The 23518-nt window shown below is 37.7% G+C and overlaps 1 protein-coding gene across 1 annotated transcript in view; it reads right to left on the bottom strand.

Moving 5' to 3' along the window:
• Nucleotides 1-23518, bottom strand: part of LOC118846141 (cytochrome P450 2J2-like) — a 41760-nt gene that overhangs the window by 6796 nt on the left and 11446 nt on the right. The window contains exons 3-7 of the mRNA XM_036754382.1: nucleotides 20242-20391; nucleotides 16522-16682; nucleotides 13580-13756; nucleotides 8909-9044; nucleotides 334-521 (exon numbers count right to left, since the gene is read on the bottom strand). Of these exons, the coding sequence (XP_036610277.1) occupies nucleotides 334-521; nucleotides 8909-9044; nucleotides 13580-13756; nucleotides 16522-16682; nucleotides 20242-20391 (812 nt within the window). The remainder of the gene's footprint in view (nucleotides 1-333; nucleotides 522-8908; nucleotides 9045-13579; nucleotides 13757-16521; nucleotides 16683-20241; nucleotides 20392-23518) is intronic.

The raw sequence follows: 23518 nt of genomic DNA, 5'->3' as shown, positions 1-23518 counted from the left end.
CAGTGATTTTAAGATTCTAGTCCAAAACTTCTTCACCTACTTTTTTTTTTATCATGGAGCACTTTGGCAATCATATGGTGATGCTCATGCTCCCTTTTTCAGAATTATTCTTTTTAAAGTATAAAACAACATACATAGGTTTATAAAAACCACCCAGTTATATGGAATAAAGCATCAAATTATAGTTTTTTAAAGCCAAAGTTCATACACCCTAGACCAGAAACCTTTGTTGTATAGTATGTTTCTTTTTCCTTCTCCTTCTGTTACCCCACCTTCCAGGGTAGATGGAAGCCATGGAGCCCCTTCATGTTCATGGGAGAGAAAGCAGTTTACCTTTGGCACATGGTATCCTGCCACGGTGGTATCAACTCTGGCCACCCTGGGCACGTTGAAAGGAATAATATTACCCATTCTCTGAACTTCATGAATGGCTGCATTAGTATAGGGCATATTCTCCTTATCAGCCATGGTGGGTTGTCGTGATTGGCCAATCACCCTATCGATCTCCGCTTGTATTTTGCCTAGAAAAAAAGGAGAGTTTTTGGGACCCAAATAATAGCTTACATATGAAAAGCGCATTAAAGTTTGCAAAATATTTTACATAGATAGTCTTTTTGATCCTACAATGCCAGGACAGTGCTATTATGATCCCCATTTTATAGATGAAACCTAGGCAGACAGAATTTAATTGACTTGTTCAGAGTCACACATCTAGATTTGAACTCAGACCTTTCTTTTCCCTCCCAATGAGTTTTCTCTTATCATGTGGGAGAACAACAGCCACACCTGTGGTTGGATGAAAGTTTGGCTTGACACTTCACCAAAGGTGCCAATAGCCTGGCAAGTGGAGACTTGACTGATTAATGGCAAATTAGGATGTTTGTGTTATTGGGAAGGCATCCAGGGCTGTGGAACCATGGAAAACATGCTGGAGGTAGAGACAGAAGATCTGGATTCAAATTTCAGCTTTACCCCTCACTGTTTGAGAGTCCATTTGCAAGTTATAAAGCCTCTTGGGGCCTCATTTTCCCCATCTCGGAAAGGATCAGGTCAGACTAGACTGTGTCTAAGATCCTTCAATTTATTTATGTATATTTTATTTATTTATATAGCTTTACATTTAATATCCAATGGTCCCTGACTCCAAGTGAATCAGATGTAGAAGGCAGTTCTGAAGAACAAGATGGTAATTTTAGAAGAATAATAATTTGGCTTCCCATGTGAGCTTATCCATGACAAAGCATTTGTGATTAACCACGTTGACAGAAACAAAGTATTTCAGGTCAAGTCAGCAAGCATGTATTAAATACGTACTGTGTGTCAGGAACTATACTAAAGATTGAGAAGCCAGAGAAAGGCAAAAGACAGTCCCTGCCCTGAAGGAGTTCACAATTTCTTTCTGTTAGAGAAATTTATTGTGGTTTTGAGGTTTCATTTTCTGGTAAATGGCTAAGTTCCTTAGAGGAACTAGCAATTTCAGTAAGGCAAGTCAGATAATTTTAGAGAATATATGACACTGATTAACCAATCAAAATTTACATAGAATACAGGAATATGATTAATATTAAAAGGAGGAACAGTTTGTTAAGGGGTTAGGTAATAGATGAGGGGTCCCTTCTATTGTTTGGTGGTCAAATATCCCGGACTTGCTGCTTTCTGATTGGCTAGCTACTGTGGTCCTGTCTGGTTAAGATGGATAGTTAGGTATTGTGGTCCTGTCTTGAGCTAACTGGATGATGTGATTGTGGTTGACAACAAGAATACACCTGTTCAAATATGTAAATTGGGTCCGGGGTGAGTAGCTACCTAGGGGCAGTGGGCATGGATACCATGTGCCAAAGGTAAACTGCTTCAGTGAGGCCTAGGATTGTGTTTTGGGAGCTCGTGATGTAGTTAAAGCCAGATTGTGTGGTCAAATCAGGACATGCCTGCTGTTCAGTGGGGCCCAAAAGTAAGTTAGCATATTGGGGGTGGGGGCATTTTTATTAATATTCCATCAAGGTAAGGTGGGATCTCAGAATTGTCTTAATTTGCATTTCTCTAATCAATAGTGATTGAGAAATTTTTCATATGGCTATAGTTTCCTTTGATTACTTTGAAAACTGCCTGTTCATATATTTTGACCATTTATCAATTGGTGGGTGGCCCTTATTTTTACAGATTTGCCTCAGTTCTCTACATATTTGAAAAATAAAGCCTTTATCAGAGATACTTGCTGTAGAAATTTTTGACAGTTATGGTTACTAAATTTATTTCCCTTGGTCCCATTTCCCCCCTGTTTACTCTCTCACTTCTTTCACCCTATGCATCCTCAAAAGTGTTTTGCTTCTGACTACTGTTTCCCCCAACCCCCTTCTACCAGTCTCCTCTCTCCCCACCCCTCCCCCACTTCTTTTATGCCCTTCCCTTCCTACTTTCCTGTAGGAAGACAGATTTTTATACACAACTGGATATGTATGTTATTCTCTCTTTGAGACAATTGTAATGTAAGTGTCAAGCATTCTTCCCCCACCTTCCCTTTCTTCCTCTCCACTGTAAAAGCTGTTTTGCCCCACCCCCTTAAATGAGATCCTACCTTTCCCCTTCCCTTCTTTCCGGTATATTCTTTTTTCTCAACCTTTATTTTTTTTAAATCTTCCCATCATATTCGACTTATACCTATACTATCTCTCTATGTACACTCCTTCTACCTGCTGTAACAATGAGAAAGTTCTTATGAGTTACAAGTATCATCTTCCGATGTAAGAATGTAAATAGTTTAACCTTGTTAAGGTCCTTATGATTTCTCTTTCCTATTTTCCTTTTTATGTTTCTGTTGTTGACTTTGCTTTCTTACTCACCAAGATTTCCTACTAGTTGCTACATTTTGCCTATTACACCTCTACAACACATTTCATATTGGTCTTCTTTTCAATCACATAGCTTTTACCTTTAGGGTATTATTACATCTTCTGGGCTATGGCGAATTCTCCTAATTGCCATCTCTTATTCCAGTCTTTCCCTTTTCTAATCTGTTCTCCACACAGATGTCAAATTCATATGCCTAAACTGCAGATCTGATCTCCCCAATCCTCTACTCAAAAAATCTTTAGGAACTCCATTGCCCCAGCATAAAATATTCAATCTTCAGCTCAAAATGTAGAGCCCTTCACAGTCTGACTCCCATCTACTACATTTAAAAAAGTAATAAATTTGCTTTTTGTAACACATAATAGAGATTTACAAATGTAATTCTGGTGTGTTTATATGGTACCCCAAATGATTCCTAATTAAACTAAATACTGTATAATATTTAAATCAAAGTTGTTCTATAAAAGGAAGCTGTGGTGGCACTGACTGATACAGTGAGGAATCTCACAAGATACACCTGTGATACCAACATAAGGGGGTTCTGGGAGGGTCATACGATGTTGTGCTGCTTCTCAAATGTGATAATAAAGTATGCATTTCTTATAGCAGTGATGGAAGCAATTGCTGAATCCTTCTCACTGAATTTAGCTTCATGGTAACTGATGATGATGACAACCAAGTGAAAATCTAAGAAAGTGATCAGAAGCTGCTCTTCCTGAGGTATTTTCCAGTGTGATCTCCAGGCTGACACAGATGGTGTATGAGGTCATATTTGAGCTCAGGTCTGCCTGACTCCAGGTCTACATCTATCCACAGGGCCATGTGCCACATTGGGTCCTGCATGAATGAATTCGACCCAAGTCTTCTTTCAGCCAAAATAAAACAAAGTTTATTAAAGATTTGCCATATTGGGTAGACTCTTAAGGTGTTTGAGCATTGGCTAGACAATTAAGGAATCTGAACCATTGTGATGCTTGTATTGACAAGATTGAATCTCAGCTAGATTGAATCTGAGCCAGGAGCTCATAATTTAATGATGAAGACAACACGTAAACAAGACAGCTGCAGGATAAATTGGGGATAATCACAGAGGGAAGACACTAAGATTAAGGTGGATTAGGAAAGTATTTTCACTGAAGATAGACTTTCATCTGGTACTTGAAGGAGACCAGGAAAACTAGGAGGCAAAGATAAGGAGGGGAAGCATTCCAGGAATAAGGGGACAGCCAGAGAAAATGTCCAGAGCTGAGAGATGGAGAATCTTGTTGGTGGGACATCCAAGAGGCCAGTGGCACTGAATCAAAGAATAGGTTTAAGGAAGTAAGGTATAAAAAGGTTGAGAATATCAGAGTGAGGCAGCTTATGAAGGACTTTGATTACCAAAGAGAGTATTTTCTATTTGATAGGTGATAGTGTGACAATGGCGTTTATTGAGTTGGGGAAATTACTCAATGGTGATTGAATGAGGATAGATTGGAGTGGGGAGAGACTTGAGGTAGGCAGACACACCATAGACTGTAGCAATAGTCTAGGTGTGACGTGACGGGGGTCTGGACCAGTATAGGAATAGTGTCAGAGGAAATGAAATATTCAAGGGATGTTCAAAAGGGAAATAAACAGGCCTTGACAACAGATTAAGTGTGTGTGTGTGTGTGTGTGTGTGTGTGAAATTATGAGGCACTCGGAATGACTCTTAGGTTTCCAGACTAAGGGACTGAGAGGATTGTGTTGTCCTCTGCAGTAATAGGAAAGGTAGGAGGGCAGGAGCATTCAGGGAGAAAAGAATGAGTCCTGTTTTGTACATATTGAGTTTAACATGTCTCTAGGATATGCATTTTGAGATGTCCAATAAGTAGTTGGAGATGAGAGACTGGAGGTCAGCAGAGAGCTTAGGGCTAGATAAATAGAGTGGTCCACTAGACAGGGAGAGGAATCAGAAAGAGTGCCATGAAAACCTAGAAAGAAGAAAATATCAAGGAAAAAGGGTGATTGGCAATGTGAAGAGAGGTTAAAGTGGATTAAAAGTGGGAAATGATCAGATCATTCTATTTGGCAGCTAGATCATTTGTTACTTTGAAAATAATGGCTTCAGTTGAATGATAAAATTGGAAGACAGACTAGAGAATTAATACGATTGAGATGAAAGGAAGTAGACACATCTCTTGTACATGGTCTTCTTTGTGGTTTATCCACAAAAGGGAGAACGAATGTGGGATGATAATTAGTGGGGATGGACCAAGTGATTTTTTTTCAGAGTACGAAAGACAATGTTTGTAGGCAGTAAGGAAGCAGCCAGTTGACAAGGGGTGTTTGGAGATAAGGGAGAGAGTGGGAAAGATAGAGATGACTGTCTGCTAAAGAAAATGGAATGGAATGGGATCACTTGCACATCTAGTAGAGTTGTCTTTGGCAAGGGTATGAGTCACCTCTTCATGTGATATAGGATTGAAGGAGAGAGTCGTGGTAGAAGACATCAAGGTGATTTGAGATGAGGAGGAGGGGAGAAGAGGAATGGCTTCAAGATTTGCAGTAAAATGAACTGATAAAAATTGAAGTGAGCAGAACTAGAAGAATGTTATAAACAGTAATAGAAATATTGTACCATGAAAGACTATCAATTCCTTAGCTATTCTGAGCAATACAATGATTCAAAACAATCCCGAAGGACTAATGATGAAGCATAGTATCTGCCTCCAGAAAAAAAGCTGATACTGTCTGAATGCAGACTGAACCATGACACTTTTTTGCTTTCTTAATTTCCTTCATGTTTTCTTCAAGTCCTCTCGTTTGTACAAAATGACTAATATGGAAATGTTTTATATGAGTGTAGATCATGTATAACCTATATCTGATTGCCTACCTTCTCAGGGAGGAAGAAGGAGAAGGAGAGTAGGAGGGTGGGAGGAAGGGACAGAATCTGAAACTCAAACTTTAAAAATGTTAACAATTGTTCTAACATGCAATTGTAGCACAATAATATAAAATATCATGCATGCGTATAAAGTTATTTGGAGTGAAAAATGAGGCCAGCTACTCAGAAAGTATTGGGGGAGAGGGAGCTGTGCTCCCTTGAGGATGGATGAAAAGGTCTGGAAGAGCTGCCGCAGTGAATAAGAAAATTAATTAATTATGGAAATATAAAAGTATTGCCCTGCATGGAAGATAAATTTATACTGGACACAGACAACCTGGTTTTGTGATTTTCTTTACTTTAATTTAACAGCACATGAGTGAGAGCAAAGACCAGCGATGGTGAAAGTGAACCAAGCCTGAGGATTGACAGGGTAAGACAGATGATATCACAATGGGGCAAGTCAAGATTGAACTGGTTCATTAAGGGGTCAAGATGGAAGAAGATGGAGAGTGTGGCTAGTGCAAGTGTGATGGCCTGGGAGAGACTTGAGGAGTGAAGAAGTTTGCAGTCAAGGAAGGCAGAGGGAGAGGTGGAATATCAATATCAATAGTTTTAATCAGTTAAGGGAATTTGAGTATTCCTGAATTCAAATAGTGGTATACTTCTGGGCACTGACCAAGTCACTCATTTAGAGTAGCTTATAACTAACCTTATAACTATAATATGTATTAATATTTAACATAAATAATATGTATTATAATATATAATGTATAGTAATAATATGATATATATGCAAAGTAACTTGTAACTAAGTTAATGCTTATTGATGTGATTCTTCCAACAATGTGATTCTTAACCCATTTCCCATCATTCTACTATGGTCTTTGTAGAAGTAGAAGTTCACTGCAAAGGCCTGAGGGTCATTTTGTACCATTCTTTGTGTCAAGAGATGCTGTGGCTTTAGAATTCAGCTCCCAGTGTTCAGTCTCCTGGGATGAGCTGCTTGGTGCTTAGCTAAGCTGGGCTTCAGGATGTATGTCCCAGCTGTTGGGACTCTGCTTGGATGCCTTTCAATTCACTTCGATATACATTTATTCAAATCCAGTTATGTGCTAGGTACTGTGGTAAGCCCTGGGGATACCAAAACGAGCCAAAAGAGAGTGCCCTCAAGGAGCTTGCCTTTGCATCATGCTAGAAACTTCTGGGGCCATCCATGCCACTGACATAGACTTTGAGATCCAAGGTCACTTTGACACCATAGGGAGGCATTAGAGGAAGACTCTGTAGAAGTCTTTCTTACCTCAAACCCAAAATAGGCTTCTTGAAACTTCCATCCATTGCAATGACTTCCACCCACAAGGGCCAAATAGTGTAAGTGGAATCCCTCTTTTACCCAAGAGCCCTTCGAATACTTGAAGACTACCAACTTATCTCCATTTAGTCCACGATATTTTTGAATGAAAGCTGAGGCCAGAGAACTATCTGACATCTGTTGATTTTCTCCTGCCTATTCTGGCTGCATCATTTTTGTCCAAGGCTGTTCTCATGTCATCTCTCCCAGTAGACTAGGAACTCCTTGAGAACAGGGCCTAATTGGTTGTTGTTGCTTTTGTTTTGCCTTTCTTTGTATTCCTAATACTGAGGGGGGCAATCTCCTATCATCCTGATCTATATATGGCCACTGGACCCAGATGGCTCCAGATGAACAAGTGAGGCTGGTGACTTTGCACAGCCTTCCCTCACTTAAATCCAATTCATTTGCAAGTTATGTATCACATTCCTGATGCCCTGTTCCTCTATGAGAATGAATCACAAACAACAACAATACTTAGCACTGTCTTTTGCATGCAGTAGGTACTTAATGAACGTTCATTTACTGACTGAAATGCCTTGCTCCAAGTCTCCTCACTGCTTAGAAGAGAAGCCTGGACTAGACAGCAAACTTCTGAGTCCTAATTAATTTTTCTGTTACCTGCAGATCCTCCCAAGGAGGGAAGCATAGCTTCATTCTTTTTACTTGTGTCTCCCGTGCCTGGCATATTATAGGCACACAATAGGTACTTGCTTTGATTCCCATGATGGTAAATGGCTGCTAAGAATGCTACTTTTGTTTGTTATCTCAGATAGGTACAAGGGATGTTCCATTCTGGGTAGGGGAACCTGAGTGTTACTAGTCCAGTGGTTTCTAAACTGAGAGCTGTAGATTTCTTTAAGTAGTTATTTCTAGGAATCTGTAAATCCATATTTGTTCCTTATTCTAATCTTTAGCTTAAGGAAGATATGAAACACATCACAGCATGCTAGACAAGGAGATAGAACTTTTGATCATATCTTGGCTTTCAGATCATGGATCTCTTGAAAGAGAAGTAAATAGGGGTCCAGGAAGATGGAATTCTGGGCTTGCAGTCAGGATGACCATCAGTTAAAACCCATTCTCAGAAACTCCGTACCTGTGAGACCCTCTGGAAATTGCTTAATTTCTCTCAGTCTCAGTTTCCACATCTGTAAAATGAAGGGGTTGTACTTCATTGTTTCTAATATACCTTCCAATTATAAATCTGAAGACCTTAGGACCATCTGTAGATTGAATTAATGATGCGTCCTTCACTTAAGTATTTCTATTTTGAAATCTATGGAGATTTATCATTTTTAATAGGATACAAATATATTTTAAATTGTTTCTTTTGGTTATCCCATATATTTTGAATAAAAATAGTTATAGTGCACTAAAATAATAATTAATAATATCAAATTAATATCTGATATTTATATAACACTTTATAGCTTATTTGTCTATTCACTTGATTCTCATTACAACCATATGAGTTAAGGGATATTATTGTCTCCATTTTACAGATGAATACACAAAGGCTAAGAGAAATTATGTGATTTGCTCAGGTTAATATGTGATTTGAACATGGTTAGTAAGTGCCTGAGGCATGATTTGAACTCACGTCTTCCTGACTCCCAATTCTGTACTTTACTGCCCTAGACAGCAAATACTGTCATATGGGGAGCTAAAAGAAATGTTGATGTTAAGAAAGGGTCCACATTATCATAAAAAATGGTAATCACTGCTGTATTCCAATGAGAATTGAAAGACAGCATATGTAAAACGTTTGGCAAACTTGCAAGTTCTCTATAAATGGAAACTTTTCTGGGCAGAATTCTATAGAGGTGCATAACTTGGCACTGTCACTGTACCTTGGATCTCTGGATAAAGGGCCAAATACAGCAGTGCCCACCTCAGAGTTGTTGAAGTTGTCTCTGTTCCAGCCAAGAAGAGGTCCAGTGTGCAGAAGACCAAGTTTTCTTCATTAAAACTAGGGTGGATGTTATCCTTAAATGAAAAAGGCTAGGATCAGTTGGTTAATCAAAAATATGGCTATCCCCAAGCAGGAGGAGCTGCACCCTCAATGGGACCTTGGGGAGGTCAAGCTGGCAGATCCAGGGCTTCCCTTTAATACACAAGAATGCAGTTCCTAAGAATGAGAGCCCCAATTTCTTGTCATTTCTTTGAAATATTTTTTATTCCATTTACATGTAAAGAGAATTTTAAACGTTCTTCTTTAATATAAAATGATAAGCTCCAATTTTCTCCTTTCCTCCCACAACTCTCCCCTCACTAAGATGGTAAGCTATTTGATACAGATTGTATGTGTGAATTCAGGTAAAATGCACTTCCATGTTATTCATGTTGTGAAAGAAGAAACAGAACAAAAGGAAGCCAATCATGAAATAACAATAATAATAAAGAAAATAAAAATAGTATGCTTTCACCTACATTCAGATTTCATCAGTTTTTTCTCTAGATATGAATCACTTTCCATCATGAGTCTTTTGCATGTGTCTTAAATCATTGTATTGCTGTGAAGAGCTAAGTCCATCACAGTTGATCATTGCACAGCATTGTTGATACTGTGTACAGTATCACCTTGGTTCTACTCACTTCACTTTGCATCAGTGCATTTAAGTCTTTCCAGGCTTTTCTGAAATCTACCTGCTTATCATTCTTATAGCACAATAGAATTCCATAGCATTTGTATGCCAAAACTTTTTTAGCCATTTCCCAAATGAGGGACATCTCCTCAATTTCCAATTCTTTGCCACCACAAAAAATCTGCTATAAATATTTTCATATATGCTCGTCCTTTTCCCTTTTTAATGACCTGTTTGGGATATAGATCTACTAGTGATATTGCTGGATTAGTGGGTATGCACAGATTGATGACCTTTGGGCATAGTACCAAATTGCTTTCCAGAATGGCTGGATCAGTTCACAACTCAACCAACAGCACATTAGTGTCCCAAATTTTCCCCATTCTCTCCAGCGCTTATCATTGGCCTTGCCTTTCATATTAGCTACTCAGATAGGTGTGAGGTAGTACTTCAGATTTATTTAAATTTGCATTTTTCTAATCAAGAGTCATTTAGAGCATTTTTTCATATGACTATAGATAGCTTCAATTTTTTCATCTGAAAACTGCTTGTTCATATCCTTTGACCATCAATCAGGGAAATGACTTGCATTCTTATCAGTATTTCTCAGTTTTCATATATTTCAACAGTGGGGCCTTTATCAGAGACAATGCACATAAAAATTGTTCCCAAGCATTCTGCTTTCCTTCTAATCTTGGTTGCACTGTTGTGTGTGTGTGTGTGTGTGTGTGTGTGTGTGCAATCCCGTTTTAATTTAGTAGAATCAAAATCATCCATTTTACATTTTAAAATGTTCTCTATTTCTTATTTGATCATAAATTCTTTCCTTTTCTATACATCTGACAGGTAAATTATTCCTTGCTCTCCTATATTTTCTCCTGGTATCACTCTTTTTGTCTAAATGTTGTGCCCATTTTGACTATATCGTGGTATATGGTGTTAGATGTTGGTCTATGCCTAGTTTCTGTTTTCCATTTTTCCCAGAAGTTTTTGTCAAATAGTGAATTCTTATCCTAGATGCTGGTGTCTTTGGGTTTATCAAACATTAGGGTACTGTGGTCATTTACTACTGTGGCTTGTGTACCTAGTCAGTTCCATTGATCCACCACTCTGTTTCTTAGCCAGGACCAAATAGTTTTGAAAATTGGTGCTTTGTAATATATTTTAAGATCTAGAACAACTAGGCTACCCTCTTTTGCATTTTTTTCATTAATTCCTTTGATATTCTTGACCTTGTGCATTTCCAGATGAATTTAGTTGTTGGTTTTTCTAGCCCTATATTTTTCTTAGTAGTTTGGTTGGTATGGCCCTGAAAAGTAAATTTATTTAGGAAATGCTGTCTTTTATTATATTGATTTTCTTACACATGAGCAATTAATATTTTTCCAAATGTTTAGATCTGATTTTATTTGTATGAAAAGCATTTTGTAATGTTTGTCCATAGATTTCCTGGGTTTGCTTTTGCAAGTAAGCTCTACAGATATTTTAAGTGGGATTTATTTTTCTATATGGATTTATTGTATATCCTGTAAGTTTGCTAAAGTTATTATTTCAAATAGTTCTTTTTAGTTTATTCTCTGGAATTCTTTAAGTATACCATTGTATCTACAGATTCAAAGTTTTGCTTCCCCCTTGTCTATTTTAATTCCTTCAATTTCTTTTTCTTCTTTTGTTAAATCTGACATTTCTAGTACAATACTGAATAAGAGTGATGATAATGGGCATCCTTGTTTCACCCCTGATCATACTGGGAAAGCTTTTAGCTTATCCCCATTATATATCTTCCTTGGTGATGGTTTTGGATAAATACTACTTCTCATGTTAAGGAAAGCCCTTTTTAGTTGTATACTTTTTAGTGTTTTTAACAGGAATATATGATGGATTTGCCTAAAGCTTTTCTTATATCTGCTGAGGTAATTATAAGATTTGTTGGCTTTGTTTTTGATATAGTCAATTATGCAGATAGTTCTCCTAACATTGAACCAGCCCTACCTTCCTGGTATAGATCCAACCTGGTCCTATTTTATGAACTTTGTGATATATTGCTGTAATCTCCTTCCTAGTATTTTATCAAAAGTTTCACATCAGTATTCATTAGGGAAATTGTCCTATAGTTTGCTTTCTCTGTTTTGGCTCTTCCTGGTTTAGGTATCAGCACCATATTTGTATCACAAAAAGAATTTGGTAAAAGTCATTCTTGATCTATTTTCTCAAATAGTTTATATGGTATTGGAATAAATTGGTCTTTAATTACCCTTCGGTAGAATTCAATTGTAAATTCATCTGGACTAGGCATTTTTTTCTTAGGGAGTTCATTGCCTTTTCAATTTATTTTTCGAAAAGGGAGTTATTTAAAAATTTAATTTTATCTTCCTTTAATCTAGGCATCTTATATTTTTGTAAAAAAAAAAGTTATCCATTTCACTGAGATTTTCTGATTTGTTGGCATAAAATTTGACAAAATAGCTCATTATTATTTGTTTAATTCCTTTATCTTTGGTGGTAAATTCACCCTTTTAACTTTTTCATACTATTGGGTTTTCTTCTTTCTAAGTCAAATCAACCATTTTATCTATTTCCTTTTTTATTCTTTTTCATAAAACCAGCTTTTAGTTTTATTTATTAGTTTTCTTACTTTCAATTTTATTAATTTCTCCTTTGATCTTCAGTTTGGTGTCCTTTAGGGATTTTAAATTTATCTTTTATTTTCTTTTGATTTCAGTTTGTTCACATGTGAAATGGAGATAATACCTGTGGTAGCTATCTTATGGCATTGCTTGAAGGGGGAGAAAAACCCGAAATATTTTGTAAGCCTTGAAGTATTATATGCATCTAAGCAGTACTTTTATTGTCATTTCTGAATATTATTATTTTTATAGGTAAAAATAGATATTTTATCCCAATTGATTCATTATTTAATTATAAAGAAAACCAAGAGTATCAAAATGCCTCACACTTTGTCAGCTACATTTCCTGTAATCCCATGAGGTAGGTAGTACCAATAATATTGTACATATTTTTCAAACGATGATACTGAGATTTAAAGAAATGGTTTGTTTCCAGTTAAACTTGGCTGATGAATTCAGGATGTGGAATTCAAATGAAGGTCCAGCATTTTTGAACTATATAGGATGTATTCACAAAATCCTGAAGTTGGAAAGGAACTCCAATGGTGTCAAACTCAAAGAGAAATGGGACCACAGAACCATATGTAAGGATCCCTAGGGTCTACATATTGACTTAAATTATCTATGTTCTAATGGATTTTTATTTATTTTGTTAAACATGTTTAAATTATGTGTAAATCTGATTCTACAATACTCAGGAGTGACATAAACTGCAATGCCACCCACATATTTGACTATTGTATATATTCCCAAAAGTGGTCATATTTTGACTGCATATATAAAATCAATAATTTTGCTTATTTTTATAGTCTTGTGAATATACACACTAATTCTGGATATAATAAGGAATATCTTAATGTTATAGATGAAAAAAGTGAGGTACAGAGAGATGATTTCATAGGGATGAAATACCAGGGCCAAGACTTAATTTCAGAGTAGGTTCTAATGAAAAAGGACATTAGATTTGGAGACAGAAAGAGATGGGTTCAAATCCAGTCTGAATTTCTAATAGCTATGTAATTGGAGCAAGTCAATTAAATTCTCTATGTCTCAGTTGCCATCCCTATAAAATCAGGGGCTTTATCTCAGTTAGCCATATGGTTCTTTCCAGTTCTAAATAAAATACTGAGCTCTCCACTAGCAAGCTCCATTACTTATACTCTTTAACTCCCAGGGTGGTCATCGAGGGAAGATATTTATAATATGAGGCAGATGTAAAGTCAGATCATTTTAACACACTTATTCCCCTCAACACTGCATTTTTTTTTGTTTTAAACACAATACTCACTTTATGTGTTATCTATATTACCTTACATAGCTCCTTCAGGTAAGCATCAATGAAATCCTGGGTCTTCTCTGGGTTTAGGTCTTCCTTATGTTGTTTGATCACTTGTTTTACAAAAGACTCTAGCTTCTTCCATTCATTGAAGAATTTCTGGTGAGATCCTGGCAGGAATTTCATTATCCAAGGAAACATATTGAAAAGCTAAATAATGTAAATAGGGGACATGGAGAGGAGGGATGAGTGTTAGTTCTTCTCAGGTTGCCCTGTCTCTTCATCTTCCTCACCCTAAGTCTGTCCAGGTTTCCTGACCTTTTTGTGTCATAGAATTTACCTTTATTCCATGTCTAACCACTCCTAAAATCCACCCTCCCTGTAACCACTATCTATTCTCTTATAGTGTTGCTCTCCTAATATTCAGACTGGTGTCTAGCCATTTTTGTCTCATACAACATGTCCTTTTACATGTCCTGATTCACTAAATAACTCTTTCAAGATGTCACCAACATAGGCAGCCTCATAACCTGCAAAGAAGTGGGGGAGTCTTTCTCACAAAATTCATACCACTTGGGCTCTTAAAGAAGCCACTGTTAGCCCCATAGAATTCCCTTCTCTTGAATTTCCATTTTGTTCCTCTTAGGGAAATGAGACCTAATGTCATTTATTATTCATTTTATGTCATTTTCTTTTATTGAGCATTTGTCCTTTTATTTTTACTCACTTATTTAATTACATATATATATATATATATATATATATATATATATATATATACACACACACATATATGTATATATAGTCAGCTATTAAAATGTGAAACTGCCCTAAGAGTTTTGGGACAACCTATATTCACATGGACAAAAACAGGAATGCAAAAAATGTGATACAAAGATGAAATAATATTAAAAATAATTGTAAGTGTTACTAATAGTGTAAAACTCCCTTTTGCTCTAATAAGCTAATTTTTGATGAATTACTGATAACGATATTTTAATGGGACATGATTGAATATGCTTCCATGTTTTGGAAAATCTTGGCTTAACATTTTGTTAAACCAAATGATTTGTAGGTCTGTTTCTAAGTTCATTTTCTTTCCATTCTTGATTTTGATGGTTGTCATAGCTGAAAAAAGATATCTTGGAAAAATCATATGGATGCAAATGAAATACATCAGTAAATGTATGTCCTAACACTTTTATTTTTTTTTATTTTTAGTTTATAACACTCAGTTCCACAAGTTTTGAGTTCCAAATGTTGTCCCTCTCCTTCTCCCAGATGGCACATAATCCAATATAGGTTCTACATATTCCTTTACATTAAACTTATTTACATAATACTCAAGTTGTAAAGAAGAATTATAACCAATGGAATGAATCATGAGAAAGAAGAAACAAAACCAAAAAAGAAGGGGAAAAAGACAGCAAATAATTTGCTTCAATCTGCATTCAGACTGCATAATTCCTCATTTTCTTCCATAGCCAGACTCCTGAGGAGTTATATGAAATCATGAGCCAGATTGAGTCAGATTCAGGAAGACCTGAGTTAGAATTCTGCCTCAGACACTTATTAGCTGTGGAACAAGTCATTAATTTCTCTCAGCCTCTGTTTCCTTATCTGTAAAATGGGGTAATAATAGCAACTATCTCCAAGGGTCATTATGGGGATCTAAAGAAATCAGTCAATCAACAAGCATTTAATAATCACTATGTGCGAGATAACTGTGATGAATGTTTGGTACATAAAGAAAGGGGGAAAATGCCAGTCCCTGTTCTCAAGTATCTCACATTGTAATGGGAGAAACACTAGCACATGCAAGATATATGCAAAGTGACTGAAAGGTATTCTCAGAGAGGAAGTGCCAGCAGCTGGAAAGACTGGCAAAGACATCCTGCAGTAGAAGGTGAAACTGGGCTGATTTTTGAAGGAAGCTAAGAGGTGGAGGTGAGGAGGGAGAGCATTCTTGGCATGACAGACAGCCAGTGCAAAGGCACCGAGGTGGGAGCTAATGAACATAAAGCTGTTTAGAAATCTTAAACATAAGCACTTGAATCCATGTCTCTGATTGTGTCTCTTCTCATTCTGGTTCTCTAGCTCTCTGTGCAAGTCTCTTGTCTCTGAACCTGTCTCCCTTCCTCCTTCCCACCCTCCTCTCCCTCTCCCTTCCCTCTCCCCCTCTCCCTCACCCTCTCCCTCTTCCTCTCCTTTTCCCCGTCTCTCCCTCTCTCCCTGTCTCCCTCTATCTCTCCCTTTCTCTCTCCCTCCCTCCCTTCCCCCCCCTCCCTCCCTCTCCCCCACCCTCTCTCTCTCTCTCTCTCTCTCTCTCTCTCTCTCTCTCTCTCTCTCTCTTTCTCTCTCTCTCCTGTCTCCCCTTTAGAGGTGAAGATAAAATTCCTGGTTTCCCTCAAACTCTGCTTAAGAGGCAAATTCTCCATGAAGCCTTTCCTGGTCCTTTAGGTTTCTAATACAGCCAATACCAAAACTTCTTTTTTTTCATTTTACTTATCTATTTGCATATGCTCTCACCTGAGGGGATATTATATTCTCCTACACAATATAAACCACCCAAGGTCAGAGGCAGTCATTTTTTATCATTGTGCCCTCATCTCCTAGCACAGTACTTGGCACACAGTAGGCGCTTAATAAATATTTGTAAAGTGATAGTTTTGGTAAAGATCTTAGAAAAAACTTTCAAACTGTGTAGAAATTTGTTTCCCAGTATTTGGAGATCACAGTGTTCTGGAGAAGCATTGGGTCCCCCAAGCATGTTTTTCCATGTCACTGTTTATAAAAATCTTGTTTCTCTCCTCTCTCCTTTTGAGTCCCTTTCACTGCTTATAGGAATTCACTCACTAGCTGACTCAGCTCTTGCCAATCTCTCACAGCCATGCTTCTTTTGATGTTTCTTTTCCTGGGGAGGAAGTAGAATCAGGGTCTGAGTCTGCCCTGCCCAGGAAGAAATGGTCTGTTACCTGACTCTCCCATCTGGCTTCAAGCACCAGGACATTATCCAAACTCTTCAGCAGCTCCCGAAACTGAGAATCATGGTAGTCAAAGCGATGTCCAAATGTTACAGAGCAGATGACGTTAGAAACAGCATTGTTGATCTGAAAGTGGGGGTCAAAGGGCTGTCCTTTTGACCAGAAGAGAAAGGGAATAAGTTGCTCTTTATTTCACTCATGTTCTTTTTTTAAAAAATTAAGATACATATATATTTTTAATTTTGAGTTTACAACACTCAGTTCCACAAGTTTTTGAGTCCCAGATTTTCTTCCCCTCCCTCTCCTCCCCCCTCCACCCCAAGACGGCTTGGAATCCAATATATGTTCTACACATACCTTCACATTAAACTTATTTACACAATAGTCAAATTGTAAAGAAGAATTATGACCAATGGAATGAATCATGAGAAAGAAACAAAACCAAAAAAGAAGAGAAAAAAGAGAGCAAATAGTTTGCCCCAATCTGCATTCAGACTTCATAATTCTTTCTCTGAATATGGATAGCTCTTTCTATCATGAGTCCTTTGGAGCTGTCTTTGAACCTTGTATTGCTGAGCAGAGCAGTCTATCAAGGTTAGTCATCACAGAATATCTGTGGTTGTGTACAGTGTTCTTGTTCAGCACCCCTCACTTAGCTTCATATCATGTAGGTCTTTCCAGGTTATTATGAAGTTTGTATCTATCTTATTTCTTACAGCACAATAGTATTCCATTGCATTCATGTACCACAACTTGTTTAGCCATTCCCCAATTGATGCACATCCCCTTGATTTCCAATTCTTTGCTACCACAAAAAGAACTGCTATAAATATTTTTGCACATATCGTTCCCTTTCACACTTGTGTGATCTCTTTGGGATACAATCCTAGAAGTGGTATTGTTGGGCCAAATGGTTTGCACATTGTTATAACCCTTTAGGCATAGTTGCTACTTGCTCTCCAGAATGGCTGGATCCATTCGCAACTCCACCAACAATTTAACAGTGTTCCAATTTTCCTACACCCTCTCCAGCATTTATCATTTTCCTGTTTTGTCACGTTACCCAATCTGACAGGAGAGATGTGGTACCTAAGAGTTCTTTTGATTTGCATTTCTCTAATCAATAGTGATTTAGAGCATTTTTTCGTATTCCTATAGATGTCTTTAATTTCTTCCTCTGAAAACTGCCTGTTCATATCCTTTGACCATTTCTCAATTGGGGAATGGCTTTTATTCCTATAAATTTGGCTCAGTTCCCTGTATATTTTAGACGTGAGACCTTTATCAGAGACCCTGGATGTAAAGATCTCCCAATTTTCTGCCTCCCTCCTAATCTTTATTGCATTGGCTTTGTTTATAAAAAAAAAAACTTTTTAATTAAACATAATCAAAATTATCCATTTTGCATTTTTAATGGTCTCTATCTCTTGTTGGGTCATGAATTCTTTCCTTTCCCACAAATCTGACAGGTACACTATTACTTGCTCTCCAAATTTCTTATCGTATCAGCCTTTATTCCTAAATCATGAACTTATTTTGACTTTATTTTCATATTTTCCCAGCAGTTTTTGTTTAATGGAAACCAGAACAGTTTTCTACCTCTATCTTCTAAACATTTTTTTTCCTCATCTCCCTCTTCCAAATAACTGCTAGCACACATCTGCTCTATTATTTTGGTCAATGGCCAGCTACTACTTAGAGAGATGTGAGAAAAAAGAAAAGAATGCAGTCACTTTCTAATGTTTAGCCAAGACTTGGGATTTAATTGGAATATTTTGTTTCAACATAGGTTACCCATGGCTTTGGACAAATTATTTGCCTGTCTTTGCCTCCATGTATTCATCAGTAAAATGAAGTGGTTGGATTAGATGACCTCTGAGGGCCCCTCTAGCCTCTATCTATAATTCTATACGTGATATATCATGTGCATAGCTTCACAGAGGTTTTCCTATATAAAAGTCTAGGCATACATAGGCATATGTGCCCACAGATGTATGTGTGCTTATACCAATACACATGACCATATACACCTGTGTTCTACTTGCCTGCATGTGAGTAGTAGAGGTGAAATTATAACTGGAAATATTGGAATGAGGAGGAAAGATATGAGAAGGTGAAAAAGGAGGGAGCCAGTATAAGGTAGTGTGTAAGGTACTAGACCTAGGGTGAGGAACATAGGGACTACTTCAGACATTTACTAGCTGAGTAACCTTACTTCTAGTGCCTTCCCACTATTGATTATTTCCAGTTTCTCCTTTTTATATTGTGTTTGTACATAGTTGTTTGCACATTGTCTCCCACCTTAGACTAGGAGCTCCTTGAGGACAGGGACTTTCTGTTTCCTTTAAATCCCCAGGTTTTAGCATGGTGCCTGGAATAGAGTAGGTACTTGATATATATTTATTGACTGACTGAGTTACCTTGGGCAAGTCACTTACCTGCTCTGATCCTCAATTTTCTCACATGCATAATGTGAGGGAAAGTTGAATCGATGGGCTCCAAGGTTCATTCTTACCCTAAATCTATGGTAATAAGAGGAAGCAGCAGAAGAGGAGGAGAAAGTGAAAGTGGATGAAGATGGGAGGAGAAAAAGAAGGAAAAAAGAAGCATAGAAAGAGTCCAAAGAGTAGAAGAACAAATGTCTAATAACAATATTGTGAAAAGAAAGATGACTTGGATAGACTTAAGAGCTTGGATTGGTGCAATAGTAACCATAATTCCCGCGTACCAGCGATGACTCCTGCTACCTACCTCCTGACAGACAGCGAATGGACTTAGGTTACACAATGAGATATGTGTTTCTGGGCATAGTCAATGTAAGAATTTCTTTTGCTTGACTATGTATACTTGTTATCAGGGTTTTGCTTTTTCAAATGAGAGGAAGAAGGAAAGAAAATAAATGATTAATTGAAAAAATAAATCAAAATTTTAATTTAATTTTTTATTTTTAATTTAATTTATAACAATATGTATATGTATGTGTGAGTGTGTGTGTGTGTGTGTGTGTGTGTGTATGCTAAGGAGTAGAAAGCAGAGAACAAGGTAAAAGAGGAAAAGAAACAGAAGAATGAGAGGGAAGACATGGAGAAAAGGAAATAGGTGATTCAGTAAGTAGAAAGGCAGGAGGATGAATAGGAAGGAGAGTTAGAGAAGGGCAGCAGGAGAGAACAGAGGAAGTGGTATGTGCATGTGTGTATGTGGAGGGAGTTCTTGGAGTACCAGCTCAGGTTGGACTCCATGTGTGTCATTTGAAGGCTTGAGGCATGTAGGGTCTACGTGTTGATGGCAAAGTTAATTATAATAGTATTGAAAAGAATGAGGGTCCCTTTCTTTGCTTATTGCCTCATTTCTTCCTAGAGGACAATGTTGGGTCTTTAAGAGATTCTCAGGGACTGGGGACTGGGGCATTTTCTCTTTCTCTGGTCCAGAGATGACCTCTCTTTCCCAGCTCCACCCACCCACAGTTACAGAAATTTTGTTTTTTGTAGGGGTGAAGGCAGGGCAATTGGGGTTAAGTGACCAGCCCAAATCACACAGCTAGTAAATGTGTCAAGTGGCTGAGGCCAGATTTGAACTCAGGTCCTCCTGATTCCAGGGCTGGTGGTCTACTCACTGTGCCACCTAGCTGCCCCTACAGAAATTTTTAACGATCATTTGGGCAAAAGGACAATCAGAAGCCACTAAAAATATCTCTGCCTGACTAGTACTCACCTTTTTCCTCCCTGATAGCCTCAGTGAGATACCTGGCCTCCTCCCTGATTCGATCTTCCAGGGTCTTCTTTCCCAAACCAAAGTTCCTTAGCGTCATTAGGGCAAATCTTCTTTGCTGTCTCCACCCTTGGCCATTAGACATTAATAAGCCTAAATAATAATGATAATAATTTATATCAATTTTTCAAAATATCTGTGTGTTATTGGTGTGGTTATTCTCTCTACCAGCAATAAATTCCATTAAACAAGCAATTAAGAAACAGCTGCTATGTTCCAAACATTGCACTATGTATACAAATAGTAAGGGCTAGACAGTTTCTTTTCCCAAGGAACTCACAAACAAGTTGGGGAAATAAGACTTAAAGTTCAACTGTGGAGCATATGGAAACACCTGGAAGTCCTAAAGACAAAGGGAGATGTCAAGGCTCAGAAGGCCTGAGTTTCTACAATTAGGCCATGTAGCTTGGGGTATATAACTATGAGCTTCTTATTTCTTCAGTCAGTGATGACTGACTACTGGACAAGTTTCTGCTTTGGAAAAGACAGCTATGAATGGGGGAGGATTCTGAGTTCTAATCTGGATGGTCAGTTCCACTTTGAGTGGTCTAACTCATCATGTGACCTTTGTTGACTTCATCAGGTCCAGACAAGACAGTATGCCATTGGCCCATTGGTGCTGGTTATGCCACAAGAAGACTGTATCCCCCCTCTTTGCTTTATGTCATCTGGAACTTATAAGGTTCTTCCACTTTGCTGAAAGTGCAGTTTTAAACAGTCAACCCAATTTCTCTCTACCCAAGAATGGGGGGAATAGAAGAGGGATCTTAGAATATTCCTTTCCCAAGAAGTAACTTTCTTATGAAGAACTTGGGAACTGAGACCTAGAGAGGGTAAGGGAATTACCCAAGGTCACACAGGTAAAACATGGCAGAACTGAGATTCAAAGTGAAACCCTGAGACTCCACAGCTTATGACCTTTCCATTACTTCTTGCTGTCTCATAAGAGCATGCTTTCTACTCTAAGGCTGGCTTCTTATGCACATCCCACAAAGGCCTTAATTTTAAACAGGGAAGGCCTTTTGGAATACAGTGGTCACCAAACTTCTTTAGGCAGCCCAGGCCTGGGGGCCCAAACTGAGATGTCTTCATCTACTTGCCTCAAAGCAAAGTGTCTCTGTGTTGATGTGATTTGTGAATGGTTGATTTTCCCATGTCACAGGAGTTCTGTTTCACTGGCATATTAGAAAAGATTAAATAACAGAGAGAGATAGTTTACAAGAGTGAAAAGATGCTAAAAATGCTGGTAGCCTTGACAAAACAAAAAGGCAAAGAAGCAGAGAGATGTGTCTGGACCAAGAGAATCATGGGAACTCACAGTGGTTGGAGATTTCATATTATACCATCTGATAGACAGGTTGAACCCGGTATGTCATAAGTTAGTGTTAAGATAAAAAGAGAGAAGAAGAGCTAGTAGAAAGTCAGCAGAATTGTATTAATGGTGTCATATGGAGGAGAGATTAGCTTTTTCTGCTTGGCCTCCAAGGGCAAAACCAGAAGTAATCAGTGAAAGACGTAAGGAGGAGAACTGAAGTTGGAGAGAAGGACAAACTTCTAAACAGTTAGACTTGCCCTAAAGTGTCATGGACTTGTTTGAAAGGTGGTGGGTTCTCCATCATTGGAGGTCTTCAAGCAGAGTCTGGATGACCATTTGTTGGGAATATTGAGAGGACATTCCAAGTGAGGTCCAGGCAGTGTTGGGCAATTACTAAGGTCCCTCATGCCTATGAAATCCCACAACTCTCGAATGTCAAAGTATGCACCTGAGCCCTTTCACTCATTCATTCAAAAAGCATTTTTTAGGGAATGTAGATGTGCAAAGCCTTGCATTAAGTGATAATAGAGGCACAGGCAGTGTTAGACTATCTAAGCTCAAATGGAAATAAATTTCCATCTTCTCGGGAAGGTAAGTCAGAAATTCCTCAATAAATGTCAGTCAACAAACCTTTATAGTTCTGTCCCAGGCACTGTGCTAAGCAACAGTATTGGTCATTATTAAGAATCAATACATAAGATCAAGACTAGTAAAACATTCCTTAATATCAGACACAGAAGAATTTATTATTAACAGTGGAAAGCTTCTTAAGTAGGTGAAGTGGCTCTTAAAAGATTTCAAGAGGCTAAGAGGAGGGGAAGGAGAATATTCAAAATGAGGGGAATAGCATACAGTAAAGGCATAGTTCATAACCTAGAACTTTGGTTTTGGAGGTAAGAAGACCTTGGTTTAAATTGTGACTGATATTTATGAGCTCTTAGGTTTTGTAAATTCATCTGTTAAATAAAGTTGGGGAGTGGACAGGGTGGCCTCTAAGTTTCCTTCCAGCTCTCAATTTGTGATTCTGTGACAGGGGAATGGCATTTGGGAAAGAGTACCTACACTAATTTGCCTAAAGTGTTGGGGAAATGAACATGATATGTCATAGATAAAGATGGAAAGATTGGCTGAAAGGCCATCAGTGATGTGGTAAAGAATCACAGACCCTCAGAATGTCCAAACTGGAAGAATCCAGTCAGATAGCACCTAACTTGATTTGGTCTCTTACTATGCCTGGCCAATCCTGCTACTCTGCCCTTCATGACTCCCTATCAGAGTCTTTTCAGTGACTTTTCTCTTGTCTTCTCCATAACAAAGCAAAACTTAGGGCAGATGCCTGAGACTCATTCTTCTAGAAGAAAATGTTTTCTCCCATGGGTTTCAATTCCATGCCTTCATTCCTTAAGTAATAGCAGCATAAATTGTCCTCTTCTCTTCTCAGTAAAAGGTATCTCTAATCCATTATAACTTCTTCATCTTTTTTTATTATCTATTCCCACCACCCTTCCTCACTCACATCCCACCACATATCCCATCCCTGAATCTGATCTATGAGAAATTAAAGAAATCCAAGAAAAATTTGAAAAGAAAGTTAATCAATTGGAGAAAAAAAGAGATATAAAATCTCAAGGAAGAAAATAATTCCATGAAAACTAGAATTCGGCAAGTGGAATCAAATGACATAAGACACCAAGAGATTATAAAACTGAAAAAATAGAAGATAAGCTGAAATATCTCATTAGAAAGAATAACTGATCTGCAGAACATAGTGAAGAGAAGCAATATAAGAATTGTCCATCTACATGAAATTTATGATAAAAAATAATCTGGATACATATTACAAGAAATTATTAAGGAAATTACTCTGAAGTTCTAGAACAAGAAGATAAAGTAGAAATAGATACA

The sequence above is a fragment of the Trichosurus vulpecula genome, chromosome 4 (assembly GCF_011100635.1).
Source record: "Trichosurus vulpecula isolate mTriVul1 chromosome 4, mTriVul1.pri, whole genome shotgun sequence".
Classification (NCBI taxonomy): domain Eukaryota; kingdom Metazoa; phylum Chordata; class Mammalia; order Diprotodontia; family Phalangeridae; genus Trichosurus; species Trichosurus vulpecula.
The sequence above is the reverse complement of the archived record's forward strand: the minus strand, read 5'-3'. Positions and strand labels throughout refer to the sequence as shown.